Source organism: Nicotiana tomentosiformis, chromosome 6, assembly GCF_000390325.3.
Source record: "Nicotiana tomentosiformis chromosome 6, ASM39032v3, whole genome shotgun sequence".
Lineage (NCBI taxonomy): Eukaryota > Viridiplantae > Streptophyta > Magnoliopsida > Solanales > Solanaceae > Nicotiana > Nicotiana tomentosiformis.
This window is the reverse complement of record NC_090817.1, coordinates 143,167,313-143,186,662: the sequence shown is the minus strand read 5'-3', so window position 1 is coordinate 143,186,662 and position 19,350 is coordinate 143,167,313. Positions and strand designations below refer to the sequence as shown.

Below are 19,350 nucleotides of genomic sequence, written 5' to 3'. Positions count from 1 at the left end.
GATGGTGCGCCAAATGGTCACAATTCAACATGATTGGGCAGGCTAACCAGCTTTCTATTAGTCAATTAAGAGAACAGTCTTTTTATATTTTGGAGCCTCGGAGGTATTGGTGTCAATGGTTTGGCTCGTTTGTTTATTTTATAAAATTTGTCTTATACTAATTATTCGGTTATTTTATTATATATAATCAAAATTAAACTTTTCGAATTCGTCTTAATCATGTCGATTTCTCTTTGGTATCGGTACGCTTCGGTAATTTTTCAATATTTTTTTTAAATGTCATGTAAAAATTCGAATGCAATAACATATGTACTTTTATAAGATTTAGCAAAATTTTCTAGATATTTTTACAGTTTAAAAGGTGATGAATTAAAAAAATATGAAAGATGACCACAGTATAGATCCATCAACTATTCTATATCAGCGTAAAAAAAACTAAACAAATACAGAAAAAATATAAATCACACAAGTGAAAAGATATTGACCAAATTGAGATTCAATAAGAAAGTATATAGAAAATTAAATATTTTAAAAGATAAAATCTAAATTATACGAAAGGAAACATATTCAATACATTGTAGTTTGCTATTTATAATCGCTATAATACCTTGTGTCTTGCTAGCGAATATGATAGAAATAATTTAGTTTCAATAGGAGTAGCATAATAGGTTTGGGAATTAGGATTTTGAGTTTAATTACTTGTTGGCTTGTAACTGTTTCATATGCCCAAGAAAAAGATTAATGCTTTATTATTTATAAACTTAATATATAAGTATATTTTTCACATTATAAATTTATTCAGTACGGTTCGGTATTTTTTCGGTTTTTTTTCATAAAATAAAAAACATACCCTAATTAACGGTACGGTTATAGATTTATATAAAAACCTACGGTTTTATTAAGAGAAACCTAAAAATCGGTTCGTTATGGTACGGTTTGGTCGGTTTAGTCGCTTTTTAAATATCCATTCACACCCCTACTCGGAGGTAAAGTTATTTCCGTCTGACCTATAGCTCACGAGTTCAAGCCATAAAAATAGTCATTAATGTTAAGGTAAGCTAGAAGGGAATCCAGTATATAAACTTTATGATTTTAACCTTAAAAGTTCTTAGTATTGAACTCGTTATATCATTTGAATATAGGTTCATATTTATAATTTGTTACGCTTTTAGTGAATTTTTGCACATAAATTTGTGCTCCACGTCGAAAATTATAGGTTCAATTGAACCCATTGGTATAAGGCTACATTCGCCATTGTACATGTCTATATCATACTTATTGAAGTGCGACCTTTCCTGGACCCAATATGAATTAGGAATGCTTTATGCACCAACGGGCCTTTTTTGTTTTTTAATTCAGTAAGTTGCATAAAAAGGACGTGACCTTCCTATGCAAATTCGCTAAAACAATTTAAAATATTAAAAGGAATGAACCTGCTTAAAATGGTAATAAAAGCATAGCACGGTAATCAAGTGGGGTCTAAAACAAGTTCGATGATATATTTTTTGTGACTTTTTTTCTTTTAATATATTTTATCAATTTTTTAACTTTATAGAACATGATATTTGATATTTTGTAGGCAAAAAAAACTAAGCTAATTTTTGACCTAAAAGACTTCTTTTTATCACTTTCCCTTTGATTTAAGTAACAACAATTCAAGCCACAAATTTATATACTCCATTCGTTTTAATTTATGTGAACCTATTTGACTGAATACGGAGTATAAAAAAACTTTTAAAGTTTATGGTATAAAATAAGGCACATATATATTTTGTGTGGCTATGGTAAATTGTTTCAAAATATAAAAATTCATTCTTTTTTTAACGGAAAATTGAGGGAGTATAAGTCAAACAATTCCCTTTTCATATAATATCTACTCACTTAAAAATATTTATACAATCAAATCATAAATTAGATAATTACAAATAATATTTCCATTTAGCATTATTTGATAATATGATAAACATAGTGTAACGACCCGACCGATCGTTTTGAGTATCACAGCCCTGTTTTCCCCTTTACTACTCAATTTGGGCTTTACATTTGTTGTGTGATTTGCCGGGGTAATTGATTCGGGTTCGGTGAGATTTTGGAATGAATTGGAACACTTAGTTCCAAGGTTTAAAACTTAAGTTGAAAAGGTTGACCAGATATTGACGTATGTGTAATGACCCGGAGAATTTTTGCTAAGGAAATTAAGATTTTGTGGTGTCGAGATAGATCAATTAGTACAAAGGCTCAGACTTTTTGGGTTAAAAATGGTAGAAATCTTCATACATTTTAATTGAAGATTTGAGGGTCGAGTTGATGTCGTAATTTGGTAAAATTTGTATGGTTGGACTCGTGGTTGGATGGGCGTTCATATTTTGTAACTTTTATCGGGTTCCGAGACGTAGGTCCCACGGGCGATTTTTGAGTGTAATTTCGGATTTTGTGAAAAAATTAGTATTTTGATATGGAATAAATTCTTATAATTTAGGTTGACTGAATCAAATTAATTGTGACTAGATTCGAGCCGTTCGGAAGTTGTTACGCGCATAATGAAATTTATGGAAGCATTGTTTAGCTTGCTCGACATTGGATTCGGCTTGTTCGAGGTAAGTAACTCTATTCTTAGAAGCTCATGATTTATACTACCAGTTCTTGGGAAAAAGTATTGGTTTTAGATATTTTCTTTTAATTAATTATCTCGTTAATTTCATTGGAATCAGATAGTTGGTAATTGACTTATCTAACGGGTTGGGTTAGGTGTCATCACGACTAGTTAAATTTTGGATCGTGTCACGCTATAACTTAAACCTATTATTACAAGTTGTGCTAATAGCAAATCTTGACATTATCACAATAAATAAATTAAACGATTCTCTTCCCTATATAAACCCAAAATTCACCATTGTCACAACTAACCACCACCTCAATTTACCACTACAAAGAAAATGGCCTCTTCTCCATTTCCTATTCTTCTTCTTTATCTCATTTCTTCTAAATTTCTCCCCTGTAATATCACTCAAATGCTCGTCGCAAATCTTTTCTAATAACACCCACTTTGCCAATTGCACTGATCTCACTTTTCTCAAATCTTCTCTTCACTGGACTTATAATTCCAAAAATTCTACACTTTCAATTGCTTTTATTGCTCCTTTGCCATCTAACAATGGTTGGATTGCTTGGGGTATTAACCCCACCACCCCCTCAATGATTGGAACCCATTCCCTTATTGCATTTAAAGAATCCAATGGCTCAATTGTTGTTAAAACTTACAATCTTACTTCCTATAAAACCATTGTAGAGTCTAACAAACTTCTGTTTACTGTTTTGGATTCTAAAGCTGAGTCCTCTAATGGGGTTATGAAAATCTTGGCCACTTTGGTACTACCGGCAAACTTGACTTCGGTAATGTTAACATATTTGATTTTTTTTTGGAATCGACAATGCATTTTCCATAATGGATTTTTTTTAAAAAAAGTATAAATCTTTCATACTTGTGTTTCCATCCTTTTTATACGAGGAAAATATTTGAGAAATATATATTTTTAGTCGCTTTAAAAATAATAGGCAACAATATATATGTATATATATATATTATACACGTTTTAGCTAGCGAATGCAATTAGTTTCGTCCGACTGACCATTTTTGTATTTTTTGCCAAAATATTTTGTATTAAGACTTTTTCGTTTCACTCGATAACATCAATAATGTTTTAACTTTTTAGAGAGTTTTATTTAGGGAGAAAATTGTTGAGACACAAATGTTAGCATGACACTTTAGTGAACTATTTTGAGAGTAAGGTTATTACTTCAAACATTTTTATATTGTGGATTATTCATCTTGATTTTCGACCATAGAATTAGATCAATTATTCAAAACCAACTTCAATATTTTTTTGGTGTCCACTTTGGTATATGTTCTTTTTATTTACTGATTTACTGTCATTTAAGATTTGTTATTTTTATATGACACCGGATTATTTTGATCCTAACAGGTAAACCAGGTCTGGCAAATTGGGCCAGTAGTGAAAGATGGCATACCAGTGGTACATAAGTTTGATGCAGACAATTTGAATTCTAAAGGCATTTTGGATTTGGCTACTTCTTCTGGTGATAGAAAAAAGAATGCCATTGCCCCTACTCATGCTCCTGCCCCTGCTAATAATATTGGTGGACAGAATAAAAAAGAAACTAGTGGATCTTCAAAAATTTGTGAGAGTGATTTTAGTTTCTATGTTTTCTTGTTGTTTCTTGGAGTTTGGTTATTGTAACCTTAGATTGACTAAATTTTCTGATTTGTCAATGCAATAACATGATTCTGGAAATTAGGGTAAAAGGTTAGTAGTAGTCGAGTTTCGGACACCGTATCCTTTCCATCATATCATTCTCATATTATCTATGCCTCGATTTTTATTACTACATGTCGGTTGTTGTTACCCTTGCTTCTGTGGCTTATTGCTTTGTTATTTTAATGTTGTTGTTGCTATTCTTGTTTTCATTAGTCTCAACATGGCTTCTTCACTACTACTTTTCTTTTCAAAACTATTAAGAAATTCATTTTTTGAGTCGAGGGTCTTCCCAAAACAACCTATTTACATTCATAAGGTATGGGTAAAATCTGCGTACACAATACCCTCTCCAAATCCAACACTATGGGAATACTTTGGGTTTATTGTTGTTGGTAATAACACGATTCTTGTGTTATCGGAGGAGGATCAATTAGCTAATGTTCTAATTTGAAGTGATTCACTAGACGAAATGTCACGTTGGTTCGTTCGTTATGAATTTTATTCTTCTTCTTTTTTTCTTACGCATGTAAAAGATTTATTTAAAATTCAAATTCATTAATTGATGTCTAAGGTGTCAATATATAAAAAACATAAAATAAAAATATTTATTAAAAAAACAAAATGCAAAGCACAAGAACGAGGAGAAGGGGATTGGATTTTCAGTATTCCCTCTTTTATCTTTTCTTACTCATTGTTATATTCACTAACTCAAATTTCTATACTAAAAATGGTTTGCTTATGCAATTATCATTTAAAAGTTGGAGAATACTTTAATTTTTTGCTATATTTTTCTAAAGAAAAACAATGTAGTTCAAACGCACAAAACTCACCCTAACATAACAAATCTAACAGCACATAGGAAACAAAATTGACCTTCCCAAAAAGTCCCACTCTTCTGATTTCAAAAATCTCCCCCTCACCTCCTTTACAACTTCTTATTCCTTTCCGCCCTTTAATTTTTTTCATTTTCACAAAATAGGAATTTAACCCTAAATCTCCACAGTACCCATTTACTTGCTTTCTTATTGTCAAAAGGATTGAATTCATTTGAGGGACACTGTCGTTTCTTGGTTTTACAACTCTTTTCGACTAAAAGGGATCTCCTAAATTCGCTTTGAATTATAAAAAAAGATATTCAAGTTCCTCTCTTTTATGTTTTGGGTCTTGAAAGACACTTGTGAATGATATAATATTTTGTTCTTTAAGGTAGCATTTTAAAATATGTCAGATGATATGGTCATTTATTTTGCATCCAATTCTTCAAACCAATTAGACCAGTCTCTGCCCACAATGATTGTTAAACTTGAGGCAAGAATGGTGGGCAAAGCCTCATCTACATCTACATCGTTGCCGTAAATCATCAACTGCAGCCAACTCCACTCCGCAAAGACACAATACTATCTTTCAGTTATAAACTCTAGTTTTTCATCCTCATGTTTATTTTTCTGCCAAAACATAATCATATTTTAATAAGGAGTTTCACCCACCGTCACCACCAAAAGACCATCCATTCTGCCACCACCTCTCCGACTCCTTTTTGTCATTAGATATTCCATATTCACAAAAATCTTACAAATTTTCAGCTCTTTCCTTATCACGAAAATCTTACCATTTTGTCAGCTATCGAAGAATTTCACTAACCCCAAATCCAACATTATAAAATAGAAAATACCATTATTTGAAAGAAATTCAATTAAAAAAAGGAAAAAAAAAAAGAGAAAATGAAGGAAAGGAAAAAGGACAACAAGGAAAAGCAAAAAAAGAAAAAGAATAAAAACTATAATATTACGTGGCACAGCGCATGCAAATCACCACCTAATACAAATTTAAGTGTAACTTTTTAAAGGGGTATATATTCCGTCTTAAAATAGTTTAAGGGGGTATTAGGACCCTCTTGAAATATAAATGTGTAGTTGAAAATATTGTGATAGTTTGAGGGGAGTGTTATGCCTTTTCCAAAATTCTTTTCAACTTTATATTCATTTCCCTTCCTCTCTCCCCTCTCCTGCTTGTAAACTCTTTGTCTTCCCTCAAAATCTTCCCCCTCTCCCCCGTAAGCCCCAATTCTAGTAAAGTAGCTTTTTAGATATAACACATATAAATGCACAAAACTCGCCCTAACATAACAAATCTAACAGCTCATAGGAAACAAAATTGACCTTCTCAAAAATACCCACTCTTCTGATTTCAAAAATCTCCCCCCCACCTCATATATAACTCCTTATTCTTTCCCTCCCTTTAATTTTTTCCATTTCTACAAAATAGAAATTTAACCCTAAATCTCCACACTACCCATTTACTTGCTTTCTTGTTGTCAAAAAGGTTGAATTCATTTGAGGGACACTTTCTTTATTGGTTTTACAACTCTTTTTGACTAAAAGGGATCTTCTAAATTCGCTTTGAATTATAAAAAAAGATACCCAAGTTCCTCTTTTTTATGTTTTGGGTCTTAAAAGGCACTTGTGAATGATCTGATATTTTGTTCTTTAAGGTAACATTTTAAAAAATGTGAGATGATATGATCATTGATTTTGCATCCAATTCTTCAAATCAATTAGACCAGTCTCTGCCCACAAAGATTACTAAACTTGAGGCAAGAATGGTGGGCAAAGCCTCATCTACATCTACATCCCAGGCTATTTCCTGGTCTGCCCTAGCCAAGTTTGGGCTTGGGCCTAGGCCTGCCAACAATGTTGCTGAGCCTGCTGTCTCTAGTGATTCTGATGATGATGATGATGTAAGTGTTTGTGAAATTCAGCTTTTTCTTTCTTTTTTATTAGCGTAGGTATGGAAAAATGCAATTCTTATTGTTGTTTAAGTTTTTGGAACTGATAGTGTAAAAAAAGTGCGATATAACATTGTAACGACCCGGTCGGTCGTTTTGAGAGTTATAGCCCCGATCCCCTATTTACTGCTTCCCCCGTATCTATTTTCTACTATTGTGACTTGCCGGGAGGTTTCGTTTTAGTTTTTGGAGTGTTTTGGGACACAGTCTCTAAACGGAGGTTTAAGTCTTAGAATTTGGACCGTAGTCGGAACTGTGTGAAAACGTCTTCGAAATGGAGTTATGTTGATTCTGTTAGCTCAGTTGGGTGATTTTGGGTTTAAGGACATATCCGAATTGTATTTTGGAGGTCTGTAGCTTAATTAGATTTGAAATGGCGAAAGTCAAATTTTTTTAGATTTGGACCGGTAGTGGACTTTTTGATATCGGGGTCGGAATCCGATTTCGGAAGTTGAAGTAGGTATGTAATGTTGAATATGACTTGTTTGCAAAATTTGAGATCAATCGGACGTGGCTTGATAGGTTTCAGCATCGGTTGTGGAAATTTGAAGTTTCAAGTTCTTTAAGTTTGAATTGGAGGGTGATTCGCGAGAAGGGAACCGCACATGCGCAGCCGCAGATGCGGAGGAAGGAACGCATGAGCGAGAATGGGCGGCCTGGGCAGGATCGTAGATGCGGAAGGACAGCCGCAGAAGCATGCTTACAGGTGCGTGCCCTGGTGCGCAGAAGCGACTTTTGTGGACTTAAGTTAAGTCCGCACATGAGATGGATTTTTCCGCAGATGCGGTGGACCCCCTCGCAGGTGCGAGATCGCTGGGCAGAAAAGGGGCTAAGTGCGAGGGTTTGATTTCATTCTCCATTTTTGGACATAGAGAGCTCGGATTGAGGCAAACTTTCGAGGGATTTTCAGATGAAGGCTTGTGGGTAACGATTCTTAACTCCTTTATGGTTATAACCCACTAATTTATGGTTAATTTCATCATTTAATTAGGGATTTGAGTTGAAAATTTGAGGAAAATGGTAGAAACTTCATAGACTAAAATTTCGAGTTTTGGAAGACGATTTGAGGTCGGATTTGAATAATTCTTGTATAGTTATACTTATGAGTGAATGGGTGTTCGTATTTTGTGACTTTTACCCGATTCCGAGACGTGGGCCCGAGGAGACTTTTTAGGGCGATTTTCTAATTTCTTATCGTAGCTTTGATTTCATTAATTATATTAGTTTCTTATAGTTATATTTATGGTATGTAATTTATTTTGGCTAGATTTGGGCCATTCAGAGTCGGATATTCGAGGAAAGAGCATTGTTACCGATTGATTGAGCTTGGTTCGAGGTAAGTGACTTGCCTAACCTTGTGTGGGGGAACTCCCCTTAGGATTTGGTATGTTTTTGATATAGGAGCGCCGTGTACATGAGGTGACGAGTATGTACACGGGCTAATTATTGTAAAAACCCAATTTCTGCTAAGTAATAACTTGTTTCCTTCTTATTTGAGTTACATGAGCATGTGTAGTATCTTTTTAGCTTAGAAGAGCATGTCTACTTGCCTTAATTGTTTATCTGAATACAGTGCAATATGTTTTGTGAATTTCCTGCTTTTCCTTGACTCGTACTTAGACTAAATTGTAGGATTTCGTGTTGTAGCTGTTAATTCTATTGTTTGAGCTGCATATTTACTTTTGGGACTACGAAACGGTATTTCGGAAGATCCCCCTACATATTTACTTTGGGACTACGAAACGGTATTTCGGGAGATCCTCCCTATCTTGCATATTTACTTTGGGACTACAGAACGGTATTCCGGGAGATCCCCCATGCACATTTACGTTTGGGACTACGAGACGGTATCTCGGGATATCCCCTATTGTTATCTCTGTGTACTAAGCTGTTACCTTTCTATGATTTCATTCTTGTTAAATTTCAGTCTTTACTTTACTGCGATATTTCATTCTGTCTTATTTTTATTATATATATACCAGTAGGGCCCTGACCTGAACTCGTTACTACTTGACCGAGGTTAGGCTTGGCACTTACTGGGTACCGTTGTGGTGTACTCATGCACTTTCCTGCATATGTTTTGGTATGCATATTCAGGTACTGCTTATCAGTCGCATTATCAGTGAGTCGAGACAGCTTGGGAGACTTCAAGGTATATCTGTCGCGTCCGCAGTCCTCGGAGTCCCTTTCTACTCTTACACATGTCAAACACTTCCTGTATTCCCTTTTGTTAGACTCTAGAGTATAGAGATACTATTTTCTTTCTGTAGTTTGTGATTCATGATGTTTCGGGTTTTGGGCATGCTATGTATTACTGAGTAGTTGGTTATTGTATATGCCGAGCGACATCTCAAATGTCTTATTTACTTTATCTGTTACTGTTAGTTGTAAATCTTTTTGTTCTTCATTTATTTTCTGCAAATGTTAGGCTTACCTAGTCGTAGAGACTAGGTATCGTCAAGACAAATTCACGGAGGGTGAATTTGGATTGTGATATATTGGTATCAGAGCTCTAGGTTCATAGGTGTCGTGAGTCACTTGTTGATTTATTAGAGTCTCACGGATCGGTACAGAGACGTCTGTACTTATCTTCAGGAGACTATGGAACTATTAGGAAAAATTTCACTTCTCTTAATTCCTTATCGTGTGAAATTGTTGGTTTCGAAATTCTAAACTTTTATCTTCTATTCTCTCATAGATGGTGAGGACACGTGCAACCGGAGATGACTAGGCACCCGCGCCCCCTGCTAGAGCCGCCAGAGGCTGAGGACGCCCATGTGGTGTAGCCAGAGCACCCGAGCGAGCTGCTATAGAGGAGCCACCAGTAGCTCCAGTCAGGGTGCAGGCACCTGAGATACCTACTACTACTACACCAGCTCTTCAGGAGACCCTTGCACAGTTCCTGAGCATGTTCGGTACTCTAGCCCAGGCAGGATTGATTCCCCTTGCTCCAGCCACAACTCAGGCCGGGGTAAGAGCACAGACTCCCACCGTCCATACCCCGGAGCAGCTGGTTCAGGTTGATCAGATTTTGGAGGTTATACCGGTGCCACCTGTAGCCCCAGTTCAGCCCGAGGGTAGGGCAGCAGTTTCAGAGGAGGAGCAACGTAGGCTCGAGAGGTACCAGAAGTACCAACCTCCCACCTTCAGTGGTTTAGCGACAAATAATGCTCAGGGTTTTCTGGAGGAGTGCCATTGTTTCTTCCGTACTATGGGCATAGCAGAGTCGATTGGGATTCTTTCACTGCATTTCAGCTTCGAGGAGCAGCCTATCAGTGGTAGCGTGCTTATGAGTTGTGCAGTCCGGCTGAGGCGGTTTCCCTTACATGGACTCAGTTCTCGGACATGTTTTTGAGAGAGTATGTCCCTCATAGCCTCAGGGATGCATGGCGCACAGAGTTTGAGCAGTTGCGCCAGGGTGTTTTGACTGTCTCAGAGTATGCAATTCGTTTCAGTGACTTGGCTAGACATGCACCGACATTAGTTTCTATAGTTCGAGAGAGGGTCCGTCGGTTTATTGAGGGGCTCCATCCCAACATCGGTACTAGCATGTCCCGAGAGGAGAGAGAGGCCAAGAGGTCTCGAGAGTCTGGCCATTATTTTGGTGCTAGTGCCCCGGCTGCAACTCGATATGGTAGAGGCTATGTGAGTCGCCCCGTTTATTCAGCTCTTCCAACCGCCAGTGGTGTTCCATCCCCTTCTAGGCCTCAGGAGCCTTATTATGCACCTCCAGTATCTAGTGTGCCTCCTGTACGAGGTTCTTTTAGCGGTCAGTCCAGCAGACCTGGCCCGAGCCAGCCACATCCGCCACGCCCTCCTAGAGCTTATTTTGAGTGTGGCGACACTCGCCATATAGTGAGGGATTGCCCCAGACTTAGGAGGGGTGCACCTCCACAGACTTCTCAGCCACAGCGTGCTCCACCGGGTTCTCATGCCATGATTCCAGCACCAACTGCCACTCCACCTACTTAGCCAGCTCGAGGTGTAGGTCGGGGAGGTAAAGGCCGCCCTAGAGGGGGAGGCCAGGCCATATACTATGCATTTCCTTCTCTTACAGAGTTCGTTGCTTCCGACTCTATCATTACAGGTATTTTTCCGGTCTGTCATAGAGATACATCGGCTCTATTCGATCCAGGCTCCACTTATTCCTATGTGTCATCTTATTTTGCCCTGCATTTGGGCGTACCTCGGGATTCTTTGAGTTCCCCTATTTATGTGTCTACTCTTGTGGGAGATTATCTTGTCGTGGACTGCGTGTATCAATCGTGTTTGATTGCTCTTAGTGGTTTTGAGACCAGAGCCGATTTATTATTGCTCAGCATGGTAGTCTTTGATGTTATCTTGGGCATGGACTGGTTGTTGCCCCATTATGTTATTCTTAATTGTCACGCCAAGATCGTGACGCTGGCTATGCCAGGTTTACCGTGATTAGAGTGAAGGGGTACCTTAGATTACACTCCCAGCAGAGTTATTTCATTTCTTAAAGCTCAGCGAATGGTTAAGAAGGGGTGTGACGCATATCTAGCTTATGTGAGAGATGTCAGTATTGATACCCCTACAGTTGAGTCAGTCCCAACAGTGAGGGATTTCCCTGATATGTTTCGAGCTGATCTTCCGGGCATGCCGCCTGGCAGAGATATTGACTTTGGTATTGATTTATTGCCGGGCACTCAGCCATCTTTATTCCTCCTTATCGTATGACTCCTCCTGAGTTAAAGGAGTTGAAGGAACAGTTATAGGAATTGCTTGATAGGGCTTCATTCGGCCCAGTGTGTCACCTTGGGGTGATCCTATCTTGTTTGTGAAGAAAAAAGATAGTTCTATGAGTATGTGCATTGATTATCGCCAGTTGAACAAAGTCACAGTGAAGAACCGGTATCCTTTGCCTCGTATTGATGACCTATTTGATCAGTTACAGGGCGCCGGAGCGTTTGTACGAATGGTTTGATTCTGGTAACTGAATTTATGTTTTTCTATTCTATTAGAGATGGTGAGGACGCGTGCTACGAGGCAGGATGGACAGCCACCAGTACCATCAGTCAGGGCCGAGAGAGGTCACGATCGCGATAGAGGCCGCGGCAGGGGTAGAGGTGCAGCTCGCACCGCAGCTAGGGCAGCACCTACAGATCCACCAGTTGCCGCAGTTCAGGGGCAGGCTCTAGTTGTGGATGAGCCTGTGGGACCAGCTCAGGCACCACTTGTGCCCATTGTGATTCCAGGCCTTCAGGAGGCCTTAGCTCATATTATGACCATGTGCACCAGTCTTGCTCAGGCGGTCTTTGTTCTAGCCACTACAGCCACTTCTCAGGCTGGAGGAGGTGCACAAACTCCTGCCGCTCGCACACCAATGCAGGTGGTACAAGGACTCCAGACACCAGGAGCGCCACCAACCCAGCTGATTGCAGCTGCTCAGGACTATGTGGTTTCTGTCATGCCCGATGATGAGCAGCGCCGATTGGAGAGGTTTGGGAGACTCTAGCCCCCATCTTTCAGTGGTACCGAGGAAGCAGATGCACAGGGTTTCTGGGACAGGTTTGGGAGGATACTCCATACAACAGGTATTCTAGAGACCAGTGGGGTCTGCTAGTCCCTATTTTGGAGGCAAGGTATGCCATGGTAGAAGTTTTGTGGGTAAGTCTATTAGTTTTCACTTCAGGCTTTGCTCGGTGCTTCAGATATCCATGGGTCTTAGAGTGCCCGGGCCGGACAGCTTCCACAGCCATGCTAGCGGAAAGGCTGCTTTTAGTGTGGAGATACCAGCCACATGGTGAGAGATTGTCCCATACTCCGAACAGATGTGTCATGGCGGGGTATCCAGGCTATGCATTCTGCTTGAGTTGCTGATATCACTACACCGCCAGCTTGGGGAGCAGGTCAGGCGGGTAGAGGGCGCCCAAGAGGGAGGGCTCGGTCCGTTGATGTACTTTCTAAGGTAGGGATGAGGCCACTGCACCGGATGATATCGAACAAGTATGGTTTTGATTTGTTATAAAGGAGCATTGATGTTTGGCATATTTCGATATGTGTTGATGTTACTTTGCCCATGTTTTAACCACTTTTTGATGTTATTCAATCTTTAAAACACCCAACATGGTGTAATTATTGGTTTGATGACTAATTAAGTTATGTGTGACGATTTAAGGTGTTTGGAGTGCAAAATATGAAGAAAAGGTGGTTTAGCCAGAGGAAGAAGGGTTGGATGCGTCGCATCCAACCTAGGAAAACATCATCCTGCATGCAACCTTAGCAGTGAAGTTGGGCCATAGCGTCCGCCATCGCGTGCGAAACTGGGAAGTAGAAGTGAAGCTGGATGCGTCGCATCCACCTTAGCATCAATCCCTGAATCCGATTTGGACTAGGAATAGGAGAGCTTTGGCCCACGACTTTTGTACGCAATATATAAGCCAAAAACGCCTCCTTTAGGTTATCGAACATATTGGGAAGGGGAAAAAAAGCCACGACAAAGCTGTGGAGGCCGGAATTCATCAAGTTCCATCTTTCTCCTACCAAACTGAGTAATTTTTATGTTTCTTTGTATGATTTGTTTGGCTACCATGTCTATGTGGAGCTAAACTTCACGTTCTAGGGTTGTGGTTCTTTCATGACTATTGTTATTCGGATATTGATTTTGACTTCTTGATTTATCATATTAGTTTATTTATTCAATCTTGCACTTAATTATTTAATTGCTTGATCACCAATTGAATATTATCTACGAATCTAGAATTGAACTCGAAAGTGGGAATTCTATATTGCATATAGGATTGAGTAGGGCAAGTTCTTGAACTCGGGCATCGGGGAACAGATTCGTGGTTAGGATAGACATATACCTAATTGCCTTGCTTGGTTGATTTACAGGAATTATAAATGCGTTCTTGTTGATTCTAACTCCATAGACATATAGGCGTTAGGTTAGCTTGAATAGGCGAGTAAGAACTCGACAGATTCTTATGAGCATTAACCCTGTCAACCAATAAGCTAGATAAATTAGTCGGTCAATTCAATTGAAGAATACAATAGGATTGTTAGATAGCCCATAACCCTAGATCGTTTTCATTACATTGATATCATAAAAATCTGCTCTTTCTCTGTTCAAAGTTTATTATTTATATTTTTCTTATTTAATTAGTTTAGAATAAAATATTTTTAGATTTAATTCTTGTTTAGATAATTGGGATAGTCTAATTTAGTTAATAGTTAATCATAAGTCCTCGTGGGTTCGACATCCGACTTTTAGTCACTTTATTACTTGACGACCGCGTATACTTGCGTGAGTGTGTTTGGTCGCAACAAGTTTTTGGCGCCGTTGCCGGGGACTTAGAAATTAGCTACGTGACTAAGTTAAGCTTTTATTAGATATTTGTTTTCAAGTTTTAATTTTCAGTTTGCCTGGTTTGTGTCAATGCAAGGTTTTCTCTCGAATGCAGAGGAGTAGAAGTGCAAACAACCTCATTCCTCTTGATCCAGAAATCGAACGAACACTACATAGAGTGAGAAGGGAACACGAAGCTAGAACGAGAATAGAAAGAGATTTGGACATCGCAGTCCAACCACAGCCAATAGATATGGCAGGCAATGAAGAGCGTCCGGTAATTGAAGCCGCAAGGCCCAATCTTGCGAATATGACTCAGGCTATTGTGAAGCCTGATATCACTGGGCATTTTGAACTCAAACAGTACATGGTACAGCTGATTCAGTCCACAGGACAATATGTGGGTCTATCTCATGAGGACCCGCAGAGGCATATTCAGAACTTCTTGGAAATCACGGACACTTACAATTATCCGAACGTCTCCAAGGACTATGTCAGGCTGACACTATTCCCTTTTTCACTGTTGGGGGAAGCTAAAGAATGGTTGCAAAAGGAGCCCGCGAACTCTATCCACACTTGGGATGATCTAGCAAGGAAATTCCTAATCAAGTTTTTCCCAACTAAGAAGACAAAGTCGTTGAGGAGCCAAATTCTTGGGTTCCAACAACGGGATGGCGAGACACTTCGTCAAGCTTGGGAAAGATACAAGAAACTACTCAGAGACTGCCCGCATCATTGTCAAACTGATGAGGTATTGGGTCACACTTTTGTTGATGGGTTAGATGAAGCATCAAAGATGAATCTTGACTCAGCTTGTGGGGGTAGTTGCATGGCAAGACCGTATAGTGAAATACAACTCTTGCTAAATAATTTCACTGCTAATGACCATAATTGGCAAGGAGAGGGGGATTCACGAAGGGGAATTAAACAGAAGGCCGCCGGTTTGATTGAGCTTGATGACTTTTCCGCCATGAGAGCCGATATAGCAAAATTGGCAAATCAGATGAATAGAATGACAACACAACAAATGCAACATGTACAGCAGATGTCTATTTGTTGCAAACTATGCGGAGATAGTCATATGATTGACATGTGCCCCATGAATCCTGAATCTATATATTATGTGGGGCAACAAAACAGAGGTCCTATGAATCAACATGCGCAATATGGGAACACTTACAACCCAAACTGGAGGAATCATCCTAACTTCTCATGGGGCGGAAGTCAACAGAATCAGTATAGGCCTCAAGGGAATTTTACTCAACCTCAGAAGCCACCCCAACAAATGGAAGAAAGTACGAATGACTTGCTGAAAAAGTTGTTACTAGACAATCAACAGCTCAGGACCGATTTCAGAAATCTTGAGAGGCAAATGGGGCAGTTAGCAGCAAACCAAAATACTAGACCTACAGGCTCACTTCCCAGTGATACAGAGAAGAACCCTCAAATTAATGCAGTTACACTTAGAAACGGGAGGGAACTAGAGGAAGTGCCAAGGAAGATAAAAGAAAAACCTATACCTGGGGGGAGTTGACACCTAAGGCAACACAAGAGTCAAAGGAAGATGATGCAAGTTCAGAGCGAATGGAGGTTACAAGGCCACCACCACCTTTCCCCCAAAGATTGCAGAAAAGGAATGACGATCGCATGTTCAACAAATTTCTCTCCATGTTGAGTCAGGTTCAATTAAATATTCCATTAGTGGATGTACTTCGTGAAATTCCAAAGTACGCTAAGTACATAAAAGACATAGTGGCTCATAAGATAAAATTGACTGAGTTCGAGACGGTTGCACTTACTGAGGAGTGCACATCAAGGGTCCAAAACAAGCTTCCCCAAAAGCTTAAGGACCCTGGCAGCTTCACCATTCCAGTACAAATCGGTAATGTTAACGTGGGACGTGCTCTGTGTGATTTGGGTGCAAGCATAAATCTGATGCCGTTATCCTTGTTTAAGCAATTAGGTCTGGGAGCTCCGAGACCAACCACCGTGATGTTGCAATTAGCTGATAGGTCCATAGCCTACCCCGAAGGAGTGATTGAAGATGTGCTGCTGCAAATTGGAAAATTCATCTTCCCAGCTGACTTCATTATTCTAGACTTCGAGGCTGATGAACAAGTTCCAATCATATTGGGACGACCTCTCTTGGCTACTGGCGATGCAATAATTAAAGTGAGAGAAGGGAAAATGATTATGAGAGTGGACAACGAGGAGGCAGTCTTCAATGTCTACAAAGCAATCCAACTCCCCCGCCACTATGAGGAGCTCTCTATGATATCTGTAGTGGAGGTGGATGAGAAACTTCTTAACACGAGTGTATATCTAGGCGACTGTTTAGAAAAAGCAATCATGATGTTTGATAGCTTGGAGATGGATGATGAGGTTGAGGAGATGAAGGGAATCCTAGATACATCATGTGGTTACATGCAAGGAATAATCCCGTTTGAGCCCCTGAATAGGCCAAGTGGCCCTCCACCAAAGCCGTCAATTGAAAAAGCTCCAAATTTGGAACTTAAACCCCTACCCCCTCACCTTCAATATGCTTATTTGGGAAGTTCTGACACTTTACCTGTTATTATTTCTGCTCACTTGTCTAAATTACAGGAAGAAAAGCTATTAAGGGTGCTACGTGAGCACAAGCGAGCAATTGGGTGGACAATGTCTGACATTAAAGGCATTAGTCCAGCTTTCTGCATGCACAAAATCCTCATGGAGGACGGACACAAGCCAAGTGTAGAACACCAACGCCGACTAAATCCAATCATGAAAGAAGTGGTAAGGAAAGAAGTGATTAAGTGGCTTGATGCAGGTATTGTATTTCCAATCTCTGATAGTAAATGGGTAAGCCCCGTTCAATGTGTGCCGAAGAAAGGGGGGATAACCGTAGTAGTTAATGAAAATAATGACTTAATTCCTACAAGAACTGTAACTGGATGGAGAATTTGCATAGATTACAGAAAACTGAACAATGCCACCCGGAAAGACCATTTTCCCCTTCCTTTTATTGACCAAATGCTTGATAGATTAGCTGGCCAGGAATACTACTGTTTCCTGGACGGTTATTCGGGGTATAATCAGATTGCTATAGCCCCAGAAGACCAAGAGAAAACTACATTTACATGTCCTTATGGCACGTATGCGTTCAAGAGAATGCCCTTCGGTCTTTGTAATGCACCTGCGACTTTTCAAAGGTGTATGATGGCTATTTTCACTGACATGGTTGAAAGATATGTAGAAGTATTCATGGACGATTTTTCTGTGTTTGGATGTTCTTTTGATAGTTGTTTAATGAACCTTGATAAAGTGCTAGCTAGGTGTGAAGAGACGAACTTGGTGCTAAACTGGGAAAAGTGCCATTTCATGGTACGTGAAGGTATAGTTTTGGGGCACAAGGTTTCAAAAGATGGTCTACAGGTGGATAAGCAAAGGTGGAGACGATCGAAAAATTGCCCCCGCCGACATCCATCAAAGGCATTCGCAGTTTCTTGGGTCATGCAGGTTTTTATCGTCGTTTCATTAAAGATTTTTCGAAAATTTCTTCCCCTTTGTGCAGGCTTCTAGAGAAAGACGTTACCTTCAAGTTTGATAATGCATGTCTGAAAGCATTTGAGGAGCTGAAGGGAAGATTGGTGACTGCACCAATTATCATTGGCCCCGATTGGGCACAACCATTTGAGTTGATGTGCGATGCAAGTGACATAGCAATTGGAGCGGTGTTGGGGCAAAGGAGGGATAAAATCTTTCACTCCATTTATTATGCAAGCAAAACCATGAATCCAGCTCAGATAAATTATACAGTGACTGAAAAGGAGTTGCTTGCAGTGGTGTGGGCGTTTGACAAGTTCAGATCCTATCTAGTGGGAACCAAAGTCATCGTCTACACGGATCATTCAGCTATCAGATACCTATTTGAAAAGAAAGACGCCAAGCCGAGGCTGATTCGTTGGGTCCTCCTCTTGCAAGAATTTGACTTAGAGATCCGAGATCGAAAAGGGACAGAAAATCAAGTGGCCGATCATTTGTCCAGATTAGAGAGCCGGAACCATGTAGCTGAAGGAGGGTCAATTAAAGAAACATTTCCGGATGAGCAAATATTAGCAATCACCTCAGGTGAAGCCCCATGGTATGCAGATTATGTGAATTTTATCGCAAGTGGGGTAACGCCACTAGAATGGACAGCTGACAATAGAAGAAGATTCTTACATGATGTAAGGTTCTACGTGTGGGATGAGCCATTCCTATATAGGCAGTGTGCAGATCAGTTGGTGAGAAGGTGTGTTCCTGAGGAAGAGATGAAGGCTATACTACATGACTGCCATGCGTCACCATATGGAGGTCATCACGGCGGGGATAGAACCGCCCAAAAAGTGCTACAATCAGGTTTTTATTGGCCAAAATTGTTTAAGGATGCACATGCCTTCGTTAAAAATTGTGATAGATGCCAAAGAACTGGAACTATCACGAGGAAGCACGAGATGCCCTTGCAAAATATACTGGTGGTAGAACTTTTTGATGTTTGGGGGATTGATTTTATGGGACCATTCCCATATTCTAACGGACACAGATACATCTTGGTGGCGGTCGACTATGTTTCTAAGTGGGTAGAGGCCATAGCTCTTCCTACTAACGACGCAAAGGTTGTGGTAGGCTTTGTAAAGAAGCACATCTTCACACGTTTTGGGACCCCAAGAGTGTTGATAAGCGACGGGGGAACTCACTTTTGTAACAAACTGCTGAATAATATTCTTGCAAAATACGGAGTCAAGCACAAAGTTTCCACTGCCTATCATCCCCAAACGAGTGGTCAAGTAGAAGTTTCCAACAGAGAGGTCAAGCAGATTTTGGAAAAGACAGTAAGTATGAATAGAAAGGACTGGGCCGGGAAGCTGGATGACGCATTATGGGCATATTGCACTGCGTACAAGACCCCAATAGGCACTTCTCCGTACAGGTTGGTTTATGGGAAGGCCTGCCAT

The 19,350-nt window shown here is 39.7% G+C and overlaps 1 protein-coding gene across 1 annotated transcript; it reads left to right on the top strand.

The window, feature by feature from the left end:
* The first annotated feature begins 2,885 nt into the window (after positions 1-2,885).
* LOC104085484 (auxin-induced in root cultures protein 12-like) lies at positions 2,886-4,407 on the top strand. The gene is made up of 2 exons (XM_033653228.2): positions 2,886-3,393; positions 3,984-4,407. Exons 1-2 carry the CDS (start codon positions 3,196-3,198, stop codon positions 4,257-4,259), a joined length of 474 nt encoding a protein of 157 aa, XP_033509119.1. The 5' UTR covers positions 2,886-3,195; the 3' UTR covers positions 4,260-4,407.
* Positions 4,408-19,350: the final 14,943 nt, after the last annotated feature.

Bases quoted from the DNA above. Each gene is read 5' to 3' on its own strand.
- LOC104085484 (XM_033653228.2), top strand. From the start codon at position 3,196: ATGATTGGAACCCATTCCCTTATTGCATTTAAAGAATCCAATGGCTCA. The intron at 3,394-3,983 runs GTAATGTTAACA...TGATCCTAACAG, and splicing joins TACCGGCAAACTTGACTTCG to GTAAACCAGGTCTGGCAAAT.